The sequence below is a fragment of the Dromiciops gliroides genome, chromosome 2 (genome assembly GCF_019393635.1).
Source record: "Dromiciops gliroides isolate mDroGli1 chromosome 2, mDroGli1.pri, whole genome shotgun sequence".
NCBI lineage: Eukaryota > Metazoa > Chordata > Mammalia > Microbiotheria > Microbiotheriidae > Dromiciops > Dromiciops gliroides.
Window position 1 is genome coordinate 283,932,291 of NC_057862.1, and position 19,335 is coordinate 283,951,625.

The 19,335-nt window shown below is 37.6% G+C and overlaps 1 protein-coding gene across 2 annotated transcripts in view; it reads left to right on the plus strand.

Moving 5' to 3' along the window:
- Positions 1–19,335, plus strand: part of FSTL4 (follistatin like 4) — an 878,789-nt gene that overhangs the window by 835,557 nt on the left and 23,897 nt on the right. For both annotated transcript variants that reach the window (XR_006355064.1, XM_043989744.1), the window contains exons 12-13: positions 715–833; positions 19,163–19,312. Coding sequence is in view for 1 of the 2 variants with exons in the window: in XM_043989744.1 (XP_043845679.1) it covers positions 715–833; positions 19,163–19,312 (269 nt within the window). In the remaining variant the exon portion in view is untranslated. The remainder of the gene's footprint in view (positions 1–714; positions 834–19,162; positions 19,313–19,335) is intronic.

Consider the following 19,335-nt stretch of genomic DNA (forward strand, 5'->3'; position numbering starts at 1 on the left):
AATCTGAAATTGGAAAGCTTGTATAAACAAAAGTTGAGAACTATCTTTACATGTAATGGGAAAAAAATAAAATACTTTATTAATTTTTAAAAAGATGAAATCATAGACAGGAATACAATCTTCATTGTTGGAAATTGTTCCCAGATTAGGAATTTTCTGCCCAGATGGAATCACAGAGCCTTTGTGTGTATTCAAGGCACTGTACTGGACATTGGTAATGCAAAGGCAAAAAAAAAAAAATTAACAAGGGGAATGGGAGATAAAATATCCCTTGCCTTCAGAGAGACTGCATTCCACAGCATTTAAACATTAAGTTTACTCAAACATGTTCAGCTTTGGTGAAAGGAGGCATTTGCTTCTATACCAGAAAAGGTCAAATGTATATGAGCGCCTATTTCTTACTGGAAAAGTAATAGGAGAAGCCATTTATACTAGAGCAGGAAAGAAATAATTTTTGATGGAAGGGGCTTCTTGTTATATGAATCCCTCAGATTCCAAACTTCCAGAAAGTTGTATCACTCCCTGCCATATACACTGATAAGCCAATGCATCTTCTTCTCCTCACCCTCCTCATGCCACAGTTTTGTTTCGTGACTATACCAGCTACATCATACCAGCCAGTTTTATGCTAGGCACCATCTTTGATGGTCCATGGGAAACTGGCTGAAAGGACATAATGATTCTTCTGGTTTTCTCGTCCTGTTTTTCTGAAAGGTCTCAGTGTGGGAAACGTGTTTTACGTCTTTTCGGATGATGGGATCACGATCATTCAACCAACTGACTGTGAGATCAGGAGACACATCAAGCCCAGTGAAAAGATTTTTGCAAGCTATGTAAGTTTCTGTGCTGGAAGCAGCACCTATGGGACACCATGGAGAGCTAAAAAAATCAATCAGCCAGCAGCTGTGTACCAACAAAGCCCTGGGTTCAGACTGACTAGTTTTCAATTCAATTCAATTTTTTTTTAAACATTGGAAAAAACCACTTTGAAGGGTGCTAGCAGTGTGATAGACAGCACAGGGATGTAAAAGGCAATCAGGTGACATTATCCCTCCCTGACTTGTTAGAGAACATAAGGCAGGTGATAAGACAGAATTAAAACATATGAAACAATGAATGATTCAAGACAGGGCACAAGTATCAGATACAAACAGTATCAGAGGAGTCCGTCAGTCAAATGCATTAATTAAATACTTACTACATGCCAATAAAGGCAACATGTGAATAATTGCATAAATAAAGAGAAAATGAAGTGTTACCTTAAAGGGAAAGGTTTTAGCAACTATGGGGACTAAGAAAAGAGGAAGATGAATGAGGACTTGAAATAGTCAGTCAAGGAAGACCTGCTGGAGGAGGTGAAACATAAACTGGGCCTTGAAGGAAGAATGGGTCACTTTTAAGTGGAGAAAAATGGTGGAGGCCTTCCCAAAAAGTACAACAGTTTGAACAGGCATGGGTATGAGAAAAAGCCTCCTATGTTGAGATGGGCCAGTGTGTTGAAGGAAAGAAGAGACTGACTTAACAAGACAAAAAGTGCATGTCCAGGGGGAAGGAGACTAAATATTAATGAAGGAAGATTAAGGAAGGCTTTGAAAACCAAGATTGGACAGAATTTTATTCAGTGTTGGATTCTCATTATCTAATGTAGAAGCTTCCCGATAATCCCAGTATTTTATGGTTTATAGTGTTTTTGTTTATTCTCTTTCCCTTTTTTCTTTCCTTTCCTGCTTAAAAAATCTGATAAAAGACAAGTGGAATTTACTGTATAAAATGGATATGATGGCATGGAGTAGGGAAGGGGGAGAGAATGAAGGAAAGAGTAATGATTCTCATGACAAAAGCATTCCCATCTGTGGTTCCCTTAGAATAAATGTACCTTGAGCATTTTAAACTGATGTATAGACAAATTTCATGAATGTGGCTCCTTTTAAAATTGGAATATGTCCAACTTTGACCAAACCAAGATTTAGAAAAAGGAATTGACTATCCCAAAGGCATACCAAGAATTAAGAGTCAAAGACAGGACCAGGACCCAGGTAAAGCAATAATAATAATAACTGGCATTTAAATAGCATGCTAAGGTTTGCAAAACACTTTATTTATATATATATATATATATATATATATATATAATTTTATTTGATCCACACAAAAAGCCTGTGAGGCAGATTACCACCATTTTATTTATATTACCACCATTTTACAGATATGGAAACTGATAAGTTAGATAGATAAGTTAAGACACATAAGTTAAATGACTTCCCCTGACTCTTAGCCCAATACTTTTTATATTACACCATATTGCCTCATATTTATCTTCTCTGATCCATTGCATTCCAAAGACAAGTGTCTTTCTCTTTCCTGTGCATCGGAATTGGAGAAATTAGAAAAAAATGAGAATGATAAACTCAACCATTGTGCCATGAAGACAGTATGAAAAATGACATGAGTTAGACCAAAGGGCTTGAAGTTGCATGGAGAAGTATGTTCATTAGGATTCTGTCATTAACAGTTGATTCTTAGTATTTCCTTCATTTTTACATTTCTACTTTCTGTGGCTCAGCTAACAGGCAGTTTTCCAGACCATTTAATTTGAAACAATCATTAAAAAAAAGTGTGCACTAAATTCCACTAACACTTTTCCTATACTTAACTACTATGAGATCATTTGGAGATTAGTATATCTAGTCAATTTTATCAGTTAGTTTTAAGTAATTGTATGTAGCCTTTGTTGATATTAATTCTGTATTTTAGCAAGAAACAAACCCTGTGCAGTGATAGAAGTCAACTGACTTGCTATTGATGGACCAACTGCCGAACAGTTTCCAAGTTGTGCTGCTAGAGGGTGATTATTCACCAAAAGTTCCCTTTACTGATAGCATCACAAGTATAGACAAAACAAATCCACATGAGTAGGGTAGAAGGAAACCAAGGCTAAGTGTCAAGAAACCTAGACCTTGCCCCCTATTCTGCCTCTGATTGATGTTGGAAAAAATCATGGAATTTTGATGAGTTTCCCTGGGAAACATTCTATCTCCCACCATCATGTATTCACAAAAATTCATCTGCAATACTGGAGTCCTCAACCTTACTTTACACCTCAGTCCTTACCTTCCTTCATGGCTCAGCTCAGGAGCAACTTCCTCCACAGAACATTCCTTGATTCCCCAAGTTATTCATAGTTTTTCCTTCCTCACAACAGCATGTAGTTACTTCATGTGCACATATTATAACTATCACCCCAAGGAGATTATGAGCTCCTTGTTTTAAAGGGATTGTTTTGGTTTTTATTAGCTCAGGGCTTTGAATATAGGAAATTCTTTTTTTTTTTTTTTGGTAAGGCAATTGGGGTTAAGTGACTTGCCCAGGATCACACAGCTGGTAGGTGTCAAGTGTCTGAGGTCACATTTGAACTCAAGTCCTCCTGACTCCAGGGCCAGTGCTCTAACCACTGCGCAACCTAGCTTCCCTGGAAATTCTCAATAAATATTTTGAATCAGTTTCAACTTCCCTATCTGTAAATTGAAGATAATCATATAATAATATTACTAAATGACATTTATGTAGTGCTTTCCATTTTACAAAACACTTTATATACCATATCTCATGTGATTGCCAGAATAACCCAATAAGCCATGTCCTATATTAATAGCCCAATTTTATAAATCATGAAATTGAGGTTAAGAAAAGTTAAGTGGCTTGCCTTTCTTCACACAGCTAAGTTTTGGAGATGACATTTGATTCCAGTGCTCTTAAAACTCCATGTCAAATGGATCATCCAACATATTATGTTCCTCATACTTGTCTTTCACATATTCAAGGGGACATTGTGAGGACTGAATGAGAGGAACTCAATGAAAATGCTTAATGAAACATAAATCACTGTATGTGTAAACTGGTTATTGATAAGCGGTTTTCATCCCACCCTCCAGCCTGAATATCATGGTGGGCATTCTTCAGAGAAATTCCAATTCTTTCACCAGCTCTTTTAATGTTCTCTAGTCATTTCAATTTGATTCAATCCAATAAGCATTTATTACATTCCTAATCAGAGCAGGGTCCTGGGGGTAAAGAGCTAGATATGACCCAGGCTGTGCTACCAAAGAGCTCACAATCTAACAGACACATACGTAAATAACTGTGATATAAGGGAGACTGGGTTAAGAGTAAAACAGCCATCTGCCCTGAGGCATTTGAGAAGCCAAAGATCCCTTTCACCTGCTGGGGCCAGAGAAGGGCTCAGGTAAATGGAACTCAAGGTGAATCTAGAAGGAAAAATTTCAACAAATGGATGTAGGACCATGTTAATTCCAGACAAAGGGGGTTGCCATGCACAAAATACCAAGATAGGAAAAAAAGATAAGAATAAATATCCTACTCTAGCTAAATGGCAAAATATATAAAGAAGAAGATGATGAATTAAAAAAAAAACACAAAGGGGATTGGAAGCAGATCATGGAGTGTCTGGAATGCCAGAATTAGGATTCTGATTCAATCTGAATAAAGTATGGGGTCACTGGAGGGTCTTTGAATAGAATCATAAAAAATAGAGTCATTATTAGAAATAGGACTCAGACATCATATCAAATATTAAGTGGAGAAGGGAATATGGATTGGAAGTGATAGCCAACACACTGGATGGCAACCTGAGGACAAGATATTAGGCTAGAACAATGGGCTGTGTCTAAATAAGATGTGATGTAAATGTAAAGTCCTACATTTCAGTTAAAAAATTAACTTCACAAGTATAAGGTGGGCAAGGTATGACTGGACAGTAGTTTGTCTTTAAAAAGATAATGGGGGCAGCTAGGTGGCGCAGTGGATAGAGCACCGGCCCTGGAGTCAGGAGTACCTGAGTTCAAATCCGGCTTCAGACACTTAATACTTACTAGCTGTGTGTGCAAGTCACTTTTCCCCAATTGCCTCACTTAAAAAAAAAAAAAAGATAATGGAAAAAAAGATAAAGGAGTTTTAATGGACTGCAAGCTCAATATTACTATTATGATATGGCAGCCAAGCAAATTCGCACAATATTATTAGGTCATATTAAGAGAAGCAGAGTGTTCAGGATTAGGGAAATGTATACTGTTTCACTCTACCATCATCAGATCACATCCGGAGTATGGTGTTTCATTCTGGGCACCATATTTTAGGAAGGATTTTGGTAAGCTAGAGAGTCTCCAGAGAAAGGTGAACAGAGTGCTGAAGGGTATTACATTTTAGTCACATAATGATCGATAGAAAGAACTTGGTACCTTTAGCCTAGAGAAGAGAACATGGGGCTGGGGGGAGGTGGGAACATGGTAATTGCTTTGATGTATTTGAAGGAATGCCATGAGGAACAGGGATAACATCATAATTACAATAATCATAACTAACATTTATATAGTACTATGTGCCAGGTACTATAATAACTTTGTTTTTTAACAATTATTATCTCATTTGATCCTTGCAACAACCTAGAGAGATGGGTGCTATCATTATCCCCATTTTACAGATGAGGAAGATTGAGGCAAACTATTGAAATGACTTGCCAGGGTCACATAGCTAGTAAGTATCAGAGGCCAGATTTAAACTCAGGTCTTCCTGACTCTTAGACCTGGATCTTGATCCTCTGTGCCACTTAAGTGCCCCAAACATTACTCAAAGAGCAATGGATGTGTTTGAGGTGGCTCTAACAATAGAACTCTCATAGTACCAGTTTCATGTTGGAACAAAATGAGGCCCTCATAAATCACTGGACAGTTAACAAAGATTAGCAAAGTTAGCAAAGATATACAGGCACTTAACTTCTCCCAATTCAGTCCCTCTTCTCCCTGTGAAAATGAATCTGGTCATCAGGCCAAGATGTGGTAAAGAACTTGGTAACTTCCATGGTCTTCAGAAATTCACCCAAGTTTAGTGGCCCAAACTGCCTGCACCAAGGACTTTAGATGATCAGGAAGCTGTGCTGGGTAAGCTTGGGCCAATCACATACCAGGGACATCTTTGTCAACTTTAAGGGAAAGCTAATGCATGTCAAAGGAGGAAAGGAACCGGTCCCACCCTATATTGTAGGTAAGGGGAAGGAAGAAAAAGAGAAAAGCAAATAAATATTAGTCCTATCACGGGATGAAAATTGCAAAGAGGTAAATCTAGGCTTTATGTAAAGAAAAACTTCATATAATCAGGACTATCTAAAAGTAGACAAGGCTATCTCTGAGGATAGTGAGTTCTTCACTGGAAATCTTCTTTAGTTTGCTTTTTTTTTTAGTGAGGTAATTGGGGTTAAGTGACTTGCCCAGGGTCACACAGCTAGTAAGTGTCAAGTGTCTGAGGCCGGATTTGAACTCAGGTCCTCCTGATTCCAGGGCTGGTGCTCTATCCACTGTGCCACGTAGCTGCCCCAGTCTTTCTTAGAAAGCTGAATTAGCCCTCATTAAGTATGTTGTAAAGAGATTCTTGTCTATGAGCTGTACCAGTCAGCATCTGAAGACCCTTCCAACGTCGAGATGCTATAATTCTAGGCATATAAGGAGGAAGATCATCTAAGAAAGTTACAGCAGCTTCAATGAGAAGACATAAGGAGGTGACCTAAGGTAATGACAGTACAAGTGGAAATAAGGAGGCCCAAGGAAGCCATATTGTAAAGTTAGAATTGACAGCTTGATTGGATGTGGGAATATGAAAGATGGAAGCAGAACTCCAAGTTTATGAGCCTGAGTCATTGGGAAGATAGTGGTATAATTAACACAAATAGAAAAGTTGGGAAGTCAGGCAGTTTTATGGAGGAAGGAAATTATTTCCATTTTAAACACGTTGAGTTTAATTTATCAGAAAAAAAACATCCAGGTGCAAATATCCAATGGGAAGTTAGGAATATGGCCCTGGAGCTCTAAGGGGATATTTCTAGTGTCTAAGCCTTGTATGTCCTGTCCCACTTATACTCAGGGATTATAAACTCCTTTCTTTAAGCCTAGAGGTGATTTATCATCTAGAGCTTGCTTGTACCCAGTTGTTTGCATGTTGTTCTCCTTATTAGATTCTAAGCTCCTTGGGGACAAAAACTGGCATTTTCCCCCTTTCTTTATATCTTCAAAGCTTAATATAGAGCCTGGCACATAGTAGAAACTTAATAAAAATTTAGGGACTGACTGTATCTTATGTTAGCCGTTTTAGTGATAATATCATATTTTTAAAGGTTTGCAAAGTGCAATCTTTAAACACACTCCTGTGAGATAAATAGCTTAAGTACCCTGATCTGCACAGTGCTGAAGTCCGCTCAAGAGAAGAGAATGCTGGACTTTCCATATGCAGACTTACACTTTGGAAATCTGCAACTGGTTCAAATCAGGGCTTGATTTATCTGATAGTTGATTTTTTTAGACTTAAATTGATAAAGAAAAGCTAATAATGCAGATTAAACTGTAAAGAATGCCACACATTTGCAAAGAACCAGTTGTTAAACATTTATAAGCCCACACCCTGATTCTGATCTCCATGTTATAAATGAGGGTGAAAAAGAGTTACAAAGATTTATACCTGGTAAGTGCCAGAGCCCACACCTGAATAAACATCTCCTGCTTCCAGGTTTATTGCTCTTTCTATTATACCATTCTGCCTGTGCTACCATTTTAACGTGTGTTCTGTGCCAGACACACAATAGGTGTTTTGGAAACATTTAGAATCTTACAATTTCAAGCGGGTCTCAGAGGTCATCCAGACCCATCCTTTGTTGGCATGCCTTGTGCCTCTACCCTTTGTCTGATTTGGGGTTCTAAATTCTTTCCAGGGTATCTCTCGACTCTTAAGTCCCCTTCTCCACCAGACTTTTCCAAAAGAACAAATGAGAAGTATAAAGGTAGTGTAAAGTATATCATGTGTCAAACATCAGCTGCGGCTGATCCCTGAGACTCAGCAGGGAATGTGTTACAGACAGATGGTGTTCTGTGAAGGTGTTAGGAGGCAGGAGGTGAATGAAGCTGCTTGTTCCCATGACAATGTGCTATTTTTCTATCAGCTCCCTATAGTTCACACCTTACACACTATATCATGCATGAATAAAATAGCCCCAAATATTAACATAGCTGAGAAATGTCTTCCTGTCTTCCACTTCTGATCTAAGGCAGAGAAATGACAGAACCTTTGCCAAAACCATGGAAAACACAATGTTCCTATTCTTTTCCTGTCGTGATGGTAAGAGGTCCTAGGCCAAGGCCTGCCATCCCCTGAGCAGGCTCTGCAGGACACCCTGTTTGTTCTATTCAGTGTCCAGTCCGAAAGCCCCTTTACAAACAAGAAAGGAAGGAAGGAAGGAAGCCCCTTTATAGCTTCTATGCATCAAAACACAGGGGCAAAGGCCCATGGTGCCAATGGGTTTTTGGTCATAAGTTCTCTCCAGCAATCAGCTTGCTAAGAAGCCCTAGCTGTGTGTTGTATGACCAATCAATCTAGGTGAATAAATGAATATCCAAAAGGCAAGTTGACCCGGCCATGATTTAGTGATTCTCACATCTCTTTTTAGGAAAGCTCATAATTAAGACAAGATTCACATAATCATAGACCTAAAACTGGAAGGGACCTTAGAGGCCAGAACCTTTCATTTTACAAATGAGGAAAACGAGGCCCATGGAGCTATATAGGCCTATAGACTTGTATAAGGTGGGCCAGAAGTCACAGTGTTTTAATAACTTTTTGAAAATTACTTTTCTTTATTTTTCACCATTTATGAGATTTGATTTTTTTCACAAGTAGTGTAAATTCATTTGCTATATATGCTGTATATGATGCTATGGTGTTGTCAATTAAAAACAAAAAATAAAGGCATTATTAAATTTTGAAACCCCTTCGTGACTTTTGGCCCACCCTGTATAAGTGTCAAACATTGATGTGAATCCAGGTCTGACTCTGATGCCAGGCACCTTTTTGCTGTGTCATAGATTCACAAACCAAATGAGTAGGAGCATTTTAGGGGCAAGGAAAATGTCAGTATCTATGTTATTGACTTCTTAAAATCGAATGGACATCATAACAAACATTTTTCTTTCACTCAGTAATTATTTAGGCTGCCACAAAATGCATTTTATAGCTTTGGGGCTTTCAGTTTGTTCTCATCACATATGTTCTATAAAAGTCAGAGAGAGAGAGAGAGAGAGATGGGAAAAGAGGGGGGAAGGGCAGGCGGGGGGGGGGAGAGACGGACAGAGAGAAAGGAAAGACAGCATGGGAGGGAGGGAGAGACAGAGGAGACAGACAGACAGGAAGGGATAAGGGGAGGGAGGGAGGGAGGGAGAGGGGAAGACAAAAGGAAAGGGGAGAGGGAGGAAGGAAGGGAGAGAGAGAAACAGAGAGAGAGATTTAATCCATAGGCTGTCTATCAAACAGCATATCATAATGTATCTGTGTAATCAGTTTCTTCTCCAGGAACCACTTTGTGTCTGTGTACATATGTGACAGTAGATGCAGATAAAAATCAATAAGGCCAGAAATTGAATAGAAAGGAAAAAATTAGCTATATTTCATTTGGGAAATTGTAATAATGTCAGTGATACCAAGCTGAATACACACATGCAAACAAATCTCTAAAGAATCCAAATTATAAGTGGATGATAGCAAAATGAATGTTGGGTATAAATCCTCTGCACCATAACAACCAGCAATGACTTGCATACAACAAGTGGCCTAAGTGGAAATTTATCATCGGTTAAGAAGATTGACTAGCAAATGAGTTATTGCAGATTGACAGCTTGAATACTGTACTAGTGCCTATGAAAAGCTCTCAAAAAGGCCAATAGTGTATTGGATGAGTCTTCTGTGTATTCATGGGAGTATATAAAGAAGAATCACAACGTAAGTTGTTTTGAATAGGTCCCACCACATCTGTACCAGTGGAAAAAATATCAACATTGATTAGACTATTTGATTAGATTATCCATAAAGGGAACCTAGAAATCATTCTTGCATATAGCATGTACCTATGTCTTCTGGTTTTGTTTAAGGTAGGAATGCCAATATGGGTCCTGTTTATCCCTTTTGATCAGTTGAAAAGTCAGAGATTGTATATGATTAAAAGTTGGGTTTTTTTAATATATGTTCAGTAGAAATGAATAAATAAATAAATGAATGAATGAATAAATAAATAAATGTGCAGTAGATAGAGCACTTGGCCTGGAATCAGGAACACTTAGCTATATTACCCTGGGGAAGCCACAAATCTCTATTTGCCTCAGTTTCCTCTTCTGTAAAAAGGGGATAATAATAAACCTACCTTCCCAGATTATTTGTGAAGATAGACAAGATAACATTCTTAAAGCATCTAGCACAGGTGCCTGACACAGAATAGGTATTCTATAATGTTTGCTAGTAGCAGTAGTAGTAAACTGTATGTGGGTATTAAACAACTTTCTTTTAGTAAACATGCTTCTGACTTTCTTTTTTACTCTGCTCAAACATGCTTTGCTCATATAATCTTAATAGATTTTCTTGTTAAATCTTATTCTTAAATTGCTTACATTTCCCACTTCCAGAGAACCATCCCTTACAACACTTTTTCTTTTTTTTCTTTTTTTTTTTTTTTTTGCAGGGCAATGAGGGTTAAGTGGCTTGCCCAGGGTCACACAACTAGTATGTGTGTCAAGTGTCTGAGGCCAGATTTGAACTCAGGTCCTCCCAACTCCAGGGCCCAACCCTCCACTGCACCACCTAGCTGCCCCAAGTGGTCATAATTATACCACATTTAATTTCAGTTGTTTTATGATTGTTGTCCTTTATATTTACATTGTTGTGATCATTGTGCATGTTTTCCTGGTTCTGTTCACTTCTCTTTGCATCATTTTATAGTATTATTTTTGGTCTTCTCTGTATTCATTATGTTTGTAATTTCTCATAGCACCTTAATATTCCATCACATTTATATTCTACAATTTATTTTGTTAATGAAAACTTCATCCTTGTTAGAAAATTAAATAAACATTTGAAGCAAAGAAAAAAAAAAGAAGGGCAGGCAGGCTGGCTTCAAAAACTGTTCTAGTGGGGCAGTTAGGTGGCACAGCGGATAGCGCACTGGTCCTGAAGTCAGGAAGACCTGAGCTCAAATCCGGCCTCAGACACTTGACACTTACTAGCTGTGTGACCCTTGACAAGTCACTTAACCCCAATTGCCCCCAAAAAAATTTTTAAAAAACCTGTTCTAGGGGCAGACTATTTCTGCCTTTTGAGGACCAGCTTAGTTAAGGCTCATCACCAGCAGACTGAACATTTGGAGATACATTCTTTGGTCATGGAAACCCATGAAAGAAAAGAACATTTTAAAAATGGCCATTGGTTAGGAGTTACTCCCTTCTACTTCTGCAATGACAGTAGCAGAGTAAGAAAAAAAAGACAAAAGGTAACAAGAATCCCATAGGTTTTTGACCATCCATAAATGTTACCTTAACTGCTGGTACTCATCAGAGTGGGCATACTATGATAGAAACAGCATCAATATTAAACAAAACCAAAAGGCCTAAGTACATTGCAGCTCTATGCCAGAATGATTTCTAGGTTCCCTTTAAAGAGGTATTTAAAGTTATTAGCCCAGTTGGACTTACTCTTCGGTCTAAAGGCAGCAAGAAAACAATGTCCCATCATTTAATGGGATATTGAGTGATCTCACACTGCCATAGACATGATGAGAATAGGCAAAAAGACCAACATGAAGGTAAGTAAAGCTCATGCACTATTATCTATTACAGAAAATAATTGGTGGTTGTTCAGTTGTTTTTCAGTCATGTCTGATTCTTTGTGACCCCATTAAGGGTATTCTTGTCAGAGATACCAGAATGGTTTGTCATTTGTCATTTCCTTTTTCAGGTCATTTAAAGAAGAGGAAACTGATACAAACAGGGTTAAGTGACTTGCCCAGGGTCACACAGCTAGTACGTGTCTAAAGCCAGATTTAAACTTCAGGGAGATGAGTCTTCCTGACTCCAATCCCGGCACTCTCTCCACTATACCACCTAGCTGCCCACAGAGAATAAAGAATTGTCTTATTGGTGATTTCATATTTCAAAAGAGGGTAAATGACCAACAAAGGAAGCTGAATTTGATTGTCATAAAGGAAGAACTGGTTTCTGGCATAGAAATGTTGATAATGAAAGGGAATGAATGACCTACCACTCAATCTTAGATTTGTGATAGAGAATGAGAGGAGAGTCAAATTCAAAGGGTTTTGAAAAAAAGATAGGTAGAATCCCACAGGTCAAAATTCTGCAGCAGGAGAATATAGAATGTATAGAATATAGAATGTACAGGAAATGTGAAAGTATAAAATTCTAGAAACCAAAAGAAATAATTCCACTGAAGAAGAAAAAAGAGTTATCCAAAGAGATTGATGTGAATGCATAAAGAATTCATCAGCCAATTTAGATTTTTAAAGGTATGCATGTTTTTTCCTCTAAGGGAATTAAATTTTGTAATATAAAGGCAATAATAAAATAACCATGAGGGAATTGGAATCTATAATTACTACGGAGATGACAAGAGAGAACCTGGCTACCCTTCATGAAACAAATCAACAGGCCCAGATAAACTCTATATAAAAAGATTGAAAGAGCTGGCAGGCATGATTACTGAATCACTGTCAAATAAGCTTTAAAGATCATGGGGAACAGGAAAGGTATTATAAAATTAAAAGAAGAGCAAATGTGCTGATTTTTTTTAAAAAAGGAAAGATAATGGAAATTATAGGCTAGTGAACTTGAATTTGGTTGCTGGAACATTCTAGCAATTATTATTAAATGGCTAGCTAATGAATATCTAGAAAAGAAAGTATTGATCTTCTGATCAGAGCCAGCATGGACCCATCAAGAGTAGATGAAGTTGGGGCAGCCAGATGGATAAGTGGATAAAGTACCAGCCCTGGATTCAGGAGGACCTGAGTTCAAATCTGGCCTCAGATACTTGGCACTAGCTGTGTGACCCTGGGCAAGTCACAAGCCTCATTGCCCCACAAAAAAAGAATAGATGATGCCAACCAAACCTAATTTCTTGGCAAATTACCATACAAGTGGATCAGCATAATCTTGTAAATAGAGTTTACCTACATTTTAGCATTGACAAACATTGACAAAGTTTCTTAAGCTAATCTTAAAGAAAGTGTATAAAAGAGAGAAAACTGTTTGAATGGCTATACTCAAAGAATAATTGTGAAGGGTTGTGCTTAATGCTATTGCTGTTTGACACTTTTTAGTGACTTGGAGAAAGGAACAGATGTCATGTTTTCAAATTTGTAGATGACAGAAATCTAGGAGTTATTCTGTAATCTGCCTGGAAGACTAATCACACTGGAAGACAAGAACCAAAATGACCTTTATAGGTTAGAGCTTTGGGGTTAATCTAATGAGGCAAAATTGAATGGGAATAAATGTAAAGTTACGCATTTGAATTCAAAAAATGAGTTTCACAAGTATGAAATAATGTGGACATTTCTGTATGTGTGTGTGTGACCAGACATTAGTTTTTCTGAGAAAATTTTGAGGCTTGTAATAGAATTCAAGATTAATATAAGTGAACAGTGTAATAGAGTAGATAACAATAACTGGGAAGCTGGGCTACAGCAGGAGAGGTGTGGTATCTAGATAATCGCACTACTCTTTTATTCTGACTAGAGTGCTATGTTCTGTTCTTAACACAATATCTTTAGAAGGATAAGCAAGAGAGAACATTTTAAGGAGAATACTCAAAAATATGTAGGATTTTGAGACCATGCCATATAAAGCTTAGTTGAAGGAACTCTAGGTTTTTAGCTAAGAAAAGAGAAGACTTGGAGGATTATAATACTTTCCTTCAAGCATTCAAAGAGTTGTCATGTCAAAGAAGTATTAAATTTGTTTTAGTTGGCCTCAAAATAGAACTAAGTTTAATTGTTTGAAATTTTGAAGAGGCAATTTTGGGCCTGACTGATATTTAGGAAAACTTCCTAATCATAACTACCCCAAAATGGAACATATTGTTCTGGAAAGAAGTAGGTTTCCCCTCACTGAAGGTCTTCCAAAAAAGGCTGAATTATTGCTTGTCTGGTATATATGAGAGAAGATTCTTATGTTACATTATGATTTAGACTCAATGTACCTTGAAGAGCCTTGTAACTCAGATTTTGAGGTATAGAAATTCAATGAAGAATTTTATAAGGTCCTCCAAAATTAAATAAAGATCTGCCAAGGGCAGCTAGGTGGAGCAGTGGATAGAGCACCAGCCCTGGAGTCAGGAGGACCTGAGTTCAAATCTGGCCTCAGACACTTAACACTTACTGGCTGTGTGACCCTGAGCAAATCACTTAACCCCAATTGCCTCACCAAAAAAAATTTAATTTAATTTTAAAATTTTTTAAAAATAAAGATCTGCCTTAATATTCCATGACTTCAATGGAAAAGTTGTCATAATAAAGAACATCAGAGAGTATTATTATTGAAAAATATGACTCAGGCATGGAAAAATGAACCTGTTGGATCTGTGGATAAGGGAAAAGTTAATGACCAAACAAGAAATAGAGGAGATTCCTGAAAAACAGTTCAGCCAAAATTGGAAGGAAAACAGGATATTGGGGGGTGGGGGGGGTTGAAGCAACTTTCTCTTATAAAGGTCTCATTTCTAAAATATATAGGGAACTGAGACAAATTTATAAGAATAAGTCATTCTCCAGTTAATAAATGGTCAAAGGATATGAATAGGCAGTTTTCAGAAGAAAGAAATCAAAGCTATGAAGAGTCACATGAAAAAAATTCTCTAAATCACTATATTAATGCATTGTTGGTGGAGTTGTGAACTAGTCCAACCATTCCAGAGAACAATTTGGAATTATGCCTAAAGGGCTACAAAACTGTGTATAACCTTTGACCTAGCAATACTACTACCAGGTCTATAGCCTGAAGAAATCAAAGAAAAGAAAAAAAAACATATTTGTACAAAAATATTTATAGCTTCTCTTTTTGTGGTGGCAAAGAATTGGAAATTGAGGTGATGCCCATTAATTGGGAAATGGCTGACCAAGTATATGCCTGTGATGGAATACTATTGTGCTATAAGAAATAATGAGCAGGATGGTTTCAGAAAAACCTGGGAAGATTTATATGAATTGATGCAAAATGGAGTGAGTAGAACCAGGAAAATATTGTACACAGCAATAGCAATATCATAATAATGATCTATTGTGAAATACTTAGCTACTCTGACCAAGACAGTGATCTAAGACAATTCCAAACCCCTGATGAAAAAAAAATGCTATTCACCTCCAGAGAACTGATGAACTCTGAATGCAGATTGGAACATACTTTTGTTTTTTACATTTTTTTATTTTCTTATTTTGTTTGTGTTTTCTTTTGTATCATGGATCATATGGAAATATTTTGTATGACCTCACATGTATAATCAAAATCAAATTGCTTGCCTTCTCAAGGAGTGGGAGGACAGGGAAGGAAACTACTTGGAGTTCAAAATCTTAAAAAAGATTGTTTTAAAAATTTACATGTAATTGTGAAATACTTAACAATTTTTTTAAAAAAAAGAAAGAAAAATATAGCTCAGAATTGAGAAACAAAAGAGGTCAAAGGTTTGGAGATGATAAGTATTTAAAAACATTTTTCTTTCATCCAGATCTTTGTTTTTTCAGTAAACATACTCTCTACTGATGCAGATTGGCAATTTCTTTCTAATTTATGGTTTTAGATTGTTGCCTAGGACACAGAGATTAATTGACTTGCTCATGGTCACACAGCTTATATTAAATAGTTTTGAAGTTAGGTTTTGCTGACTTTCAGGCCTACCTTCTATCTATTGGGCCTGTGGCCATCAAATACAGCACCAAACACAAAATTGACAGAAATTTGTGCTTATTGATGTAGAAGTCATTTCTGAATCAATTAGAACTCCCCCTTCCTCTGACTTATTAGAGAAAAGATCAAAATCAGTACCTTATTAGAAAAATTTTTAAATGAGATATGGGCTTAACCAGTAAAGGGACAGTATAAACTATTTAAACATCTATTGATTCAGAAAATAGGAAATGGGTACAAGAATAGGCAACAATGAACACTACCAACATTTCCTACAGTCGCTTAGCTTCAACAAATCAATCTCTCCAATAAATAGCCAACAAACCCCTCCATCTCCTTGCCAGACAGAGAGATATAGTAGCCAAGAACATTGCTGGGTAGGAATAAATGAATATGGAAAAATATACAGAGAAGGATGGTGAATTATGAGCAGTTTAGTCTCATAAAATAGTGAGAAGTAGTGGAAGGGGAAATGGGAAAACAAAGTTTGGCCCAGTGAGCCAGATCCCCTGAAGAGCAATTGAAGATGAAACTATAAGGAAAACAACCAATAGATGAAAAAAAAGAAATGATCTCAAGATAACTAATCATTTCTGCTCTTCAACGAGAGTGGAGCTTGCCACATTTGGACTCCAACATCACAGTTGCCAGTGTTTTGCATGAAAAAGTAGACATAAATCTAAAGAAAGCAAAAATAGGAAGGAAGGCCGAGACCCACTCGGGTATACACAATGGTGATCCACGTGGGAAACAATACAATTCTGAGAGCATCGATTCTCAAGTTGTATGGATGAAGGAAAGATAAGGAACAAAACAGAAAAAAAAAAAGATCACAAATATTGCTACCCCAAAAAGGATAACCACCAGCCCATATACCTACTTTCTCATCTCTACTTATCTCTCTCTCGCTGTGCAGATAAATATATAAAAGGTATATATATGTGAATATATAAAAGGTAACAGTCAAGACCCACAAATAATATTCTTTAGCAGGCCACTAAAGTCTCACAACTAACTGAAAGAACCCCATTGGGGTTTTTTGTTTGTTTGGGGGTTTTTTGCTTGCTGACTATAATAGAAGAATTTTGTTTGGAAGAGCAAATACAGAATGAAGGGCTTCCAAGTGGGTGGCCATGCATGTGACATTCGATGAACTATAAGTTGCTTTTTGTTGTTTTTGTTTCACCGCAGCATCTAACTTAGTGTCTGGCACATAGTACTTGTTTAATAAATGTTATGTTTGATTGATATTAGTATTATATGATATTCTTTAATAGAAGTAACACAGGGGAAAAAATAAAAATAATTTTTTGAAAAAGGGGGGCAGCGAGGTGGCACAGTGGATAGAGCACCAGCCCTGGAGTCAGGAGGACCCAAATTCAAATCCGGCCTCAGACACTTGACACTTACTATTTGTGTGACCCTGGGCAATTCACTTAACCCCAACTGCCTCACCCAAAAACCAAAAAAAAAAAAAAAAGTAACATGGGGCAACTAGGTGGTACAGTGGATAAAGCACCAGCCCTGGATTGAGGAAAACCTGAGTTCAAATCTGGCCCCAGACACTTACTGTGTGACCCTGGGCAAGTCACTTAACCCTCATTGCCCTGCTCCCCCCCAAAAAAGCGACAACAGACATAACTCTGTTTAACAATCTGATTATTAATCTCATTTAAGGCATAAAATGGAGGTATGCTCATCCAAGTTATTTGTGTCATGAAGGATGATGAGGTATATGTGATTCAAATACAGAGTAACTACAACATAATCCCAGAGGAGGGAAGAGAGGCATAAGTAAAAGTTTCCGAGCAAAAGTAGAGTTTGAGATGAGTCTAGAAGGAATCCAAAGAAACTACAGGGTCAATGGAGGCAAGGAACAAAAGCATTCCAGACTTAGGGGAGAGCCTGAACAAAGGCAAGGAGACAAAAAATAAACCATTATATGGGAGGAACAAGCAGCTAAGCCAGTGTTGCTGGAATATAGAGTGCATGGAAGGGAGCCAACTTTCAGAAGATTGAAAGGTAGGAAGAGGCCAGTTTATGAACATTTAAAATGCCAAACATGACCTTGGAGTTAATAGGGAACAACTGGTGCTCACTAAGAAACATTGTGGTTGATATGCTCAGACCAACATCATTTTGACAACTGTATGGACGATGGCTTGAAGAACAGAGAAAATTCAGGCATGGAGACCATACAGAAAGTCTTATTGCAAAATTCGAGGTGAAAGGTGATGAGGGTTTGAACTACAGTGGCTAGTTATGGTGATTACTACGTGAGTGGAGACAACAGGAGATATAGGAGAGGTGTCATGAAGGTTGAAACAAGATCTGACATATATTTGAGTAAGTGTTTCTTCCCACAAGCCTACCATATTGAACCCATCTATTCCATTACTCCTCTTTCTCATGGCCATTTTTGGAGAGAAATGGGGAGGTTGGGGATACTCTTTGTATGAACATGAAACTGTGACATGCTTGTTCCCATCATACATCCAATGTTTCAGCTTCTTTATTTCATTTACTTCACAAAAGGCCAACACAATGATGAGAATAAATTGTCTGGTATTGTAGTTATGACTATAATTCCCCTAATAGGCTATAAGCTTCAAAGGACAGAAGCAGTGTCTATTTCATCTTTGTAATCCCCTTAGTGCCCACTGTAGCCCACAGGAGGGAGTTAATGTTTGAGGGATTAAACAGATGAATGCATGGGAAATGTACCACAGACTTTCCACTACAGTACATTATGGAGAAAAATTCTGTATATGGAAGGTTTATCTTCAACTTAATTCAAGGGCATTAAATTTTCCATAAACCATAGCTCTTTGCTTCAAAAGCAGTAACATGACATGGCATCCAAAGAGGAAATTAGTAACCATGAATCCCCAACACACAACACGCTCCAGAAAGCCACACGTTTTTGTATACCTGGCTATGAGACCTCAACACCCATGTTCTTGTAGATAAGCTATATGCTTCACTGCCCTGCAACAGGACTTTCTACAGAGTTAGACGACTCCAAGGCCCAGGTTTTTCTGCTCTAATATTCTCCAAAAGTTACCATCTCTGCAGATTTAAAAGCATCAAATGGAACCTGTTTTTTTTTTAAGTAAATGGATTGCATTTACTATAAAAGTATCTATGCCTCAGAGAAGCTGCTTAGACCGTGATGATCAGAAAAGAAATCCTGATGGTATCCTACAGGCCTATATCTCATCACACTGAGACAATTTGCTATTTTCAGTGTGTCCAAAATAAGCCATTAGTTCTACCAACACTCCCAAATGATTTCTACTACAAACTTCCCTAAGCTAGCACATGATGGGCCTAAGTGGGCACTAGCTAAATGAAATTATCTTTCTCATTTCCAGGAAGAAATCTGCCCTCAGATGGAAGGAGAGATCACTCAATCCTGTCAATGGGCATCTGCAGTCAATGTCAGGAACCGATATATCTATGTGGCCCAGCCACTACTGAGCCGAATTCTCATAATAGATGTACAAACCCAGAAAGTTCAGCAGGTGTGTATACCTTCACAGTGGTT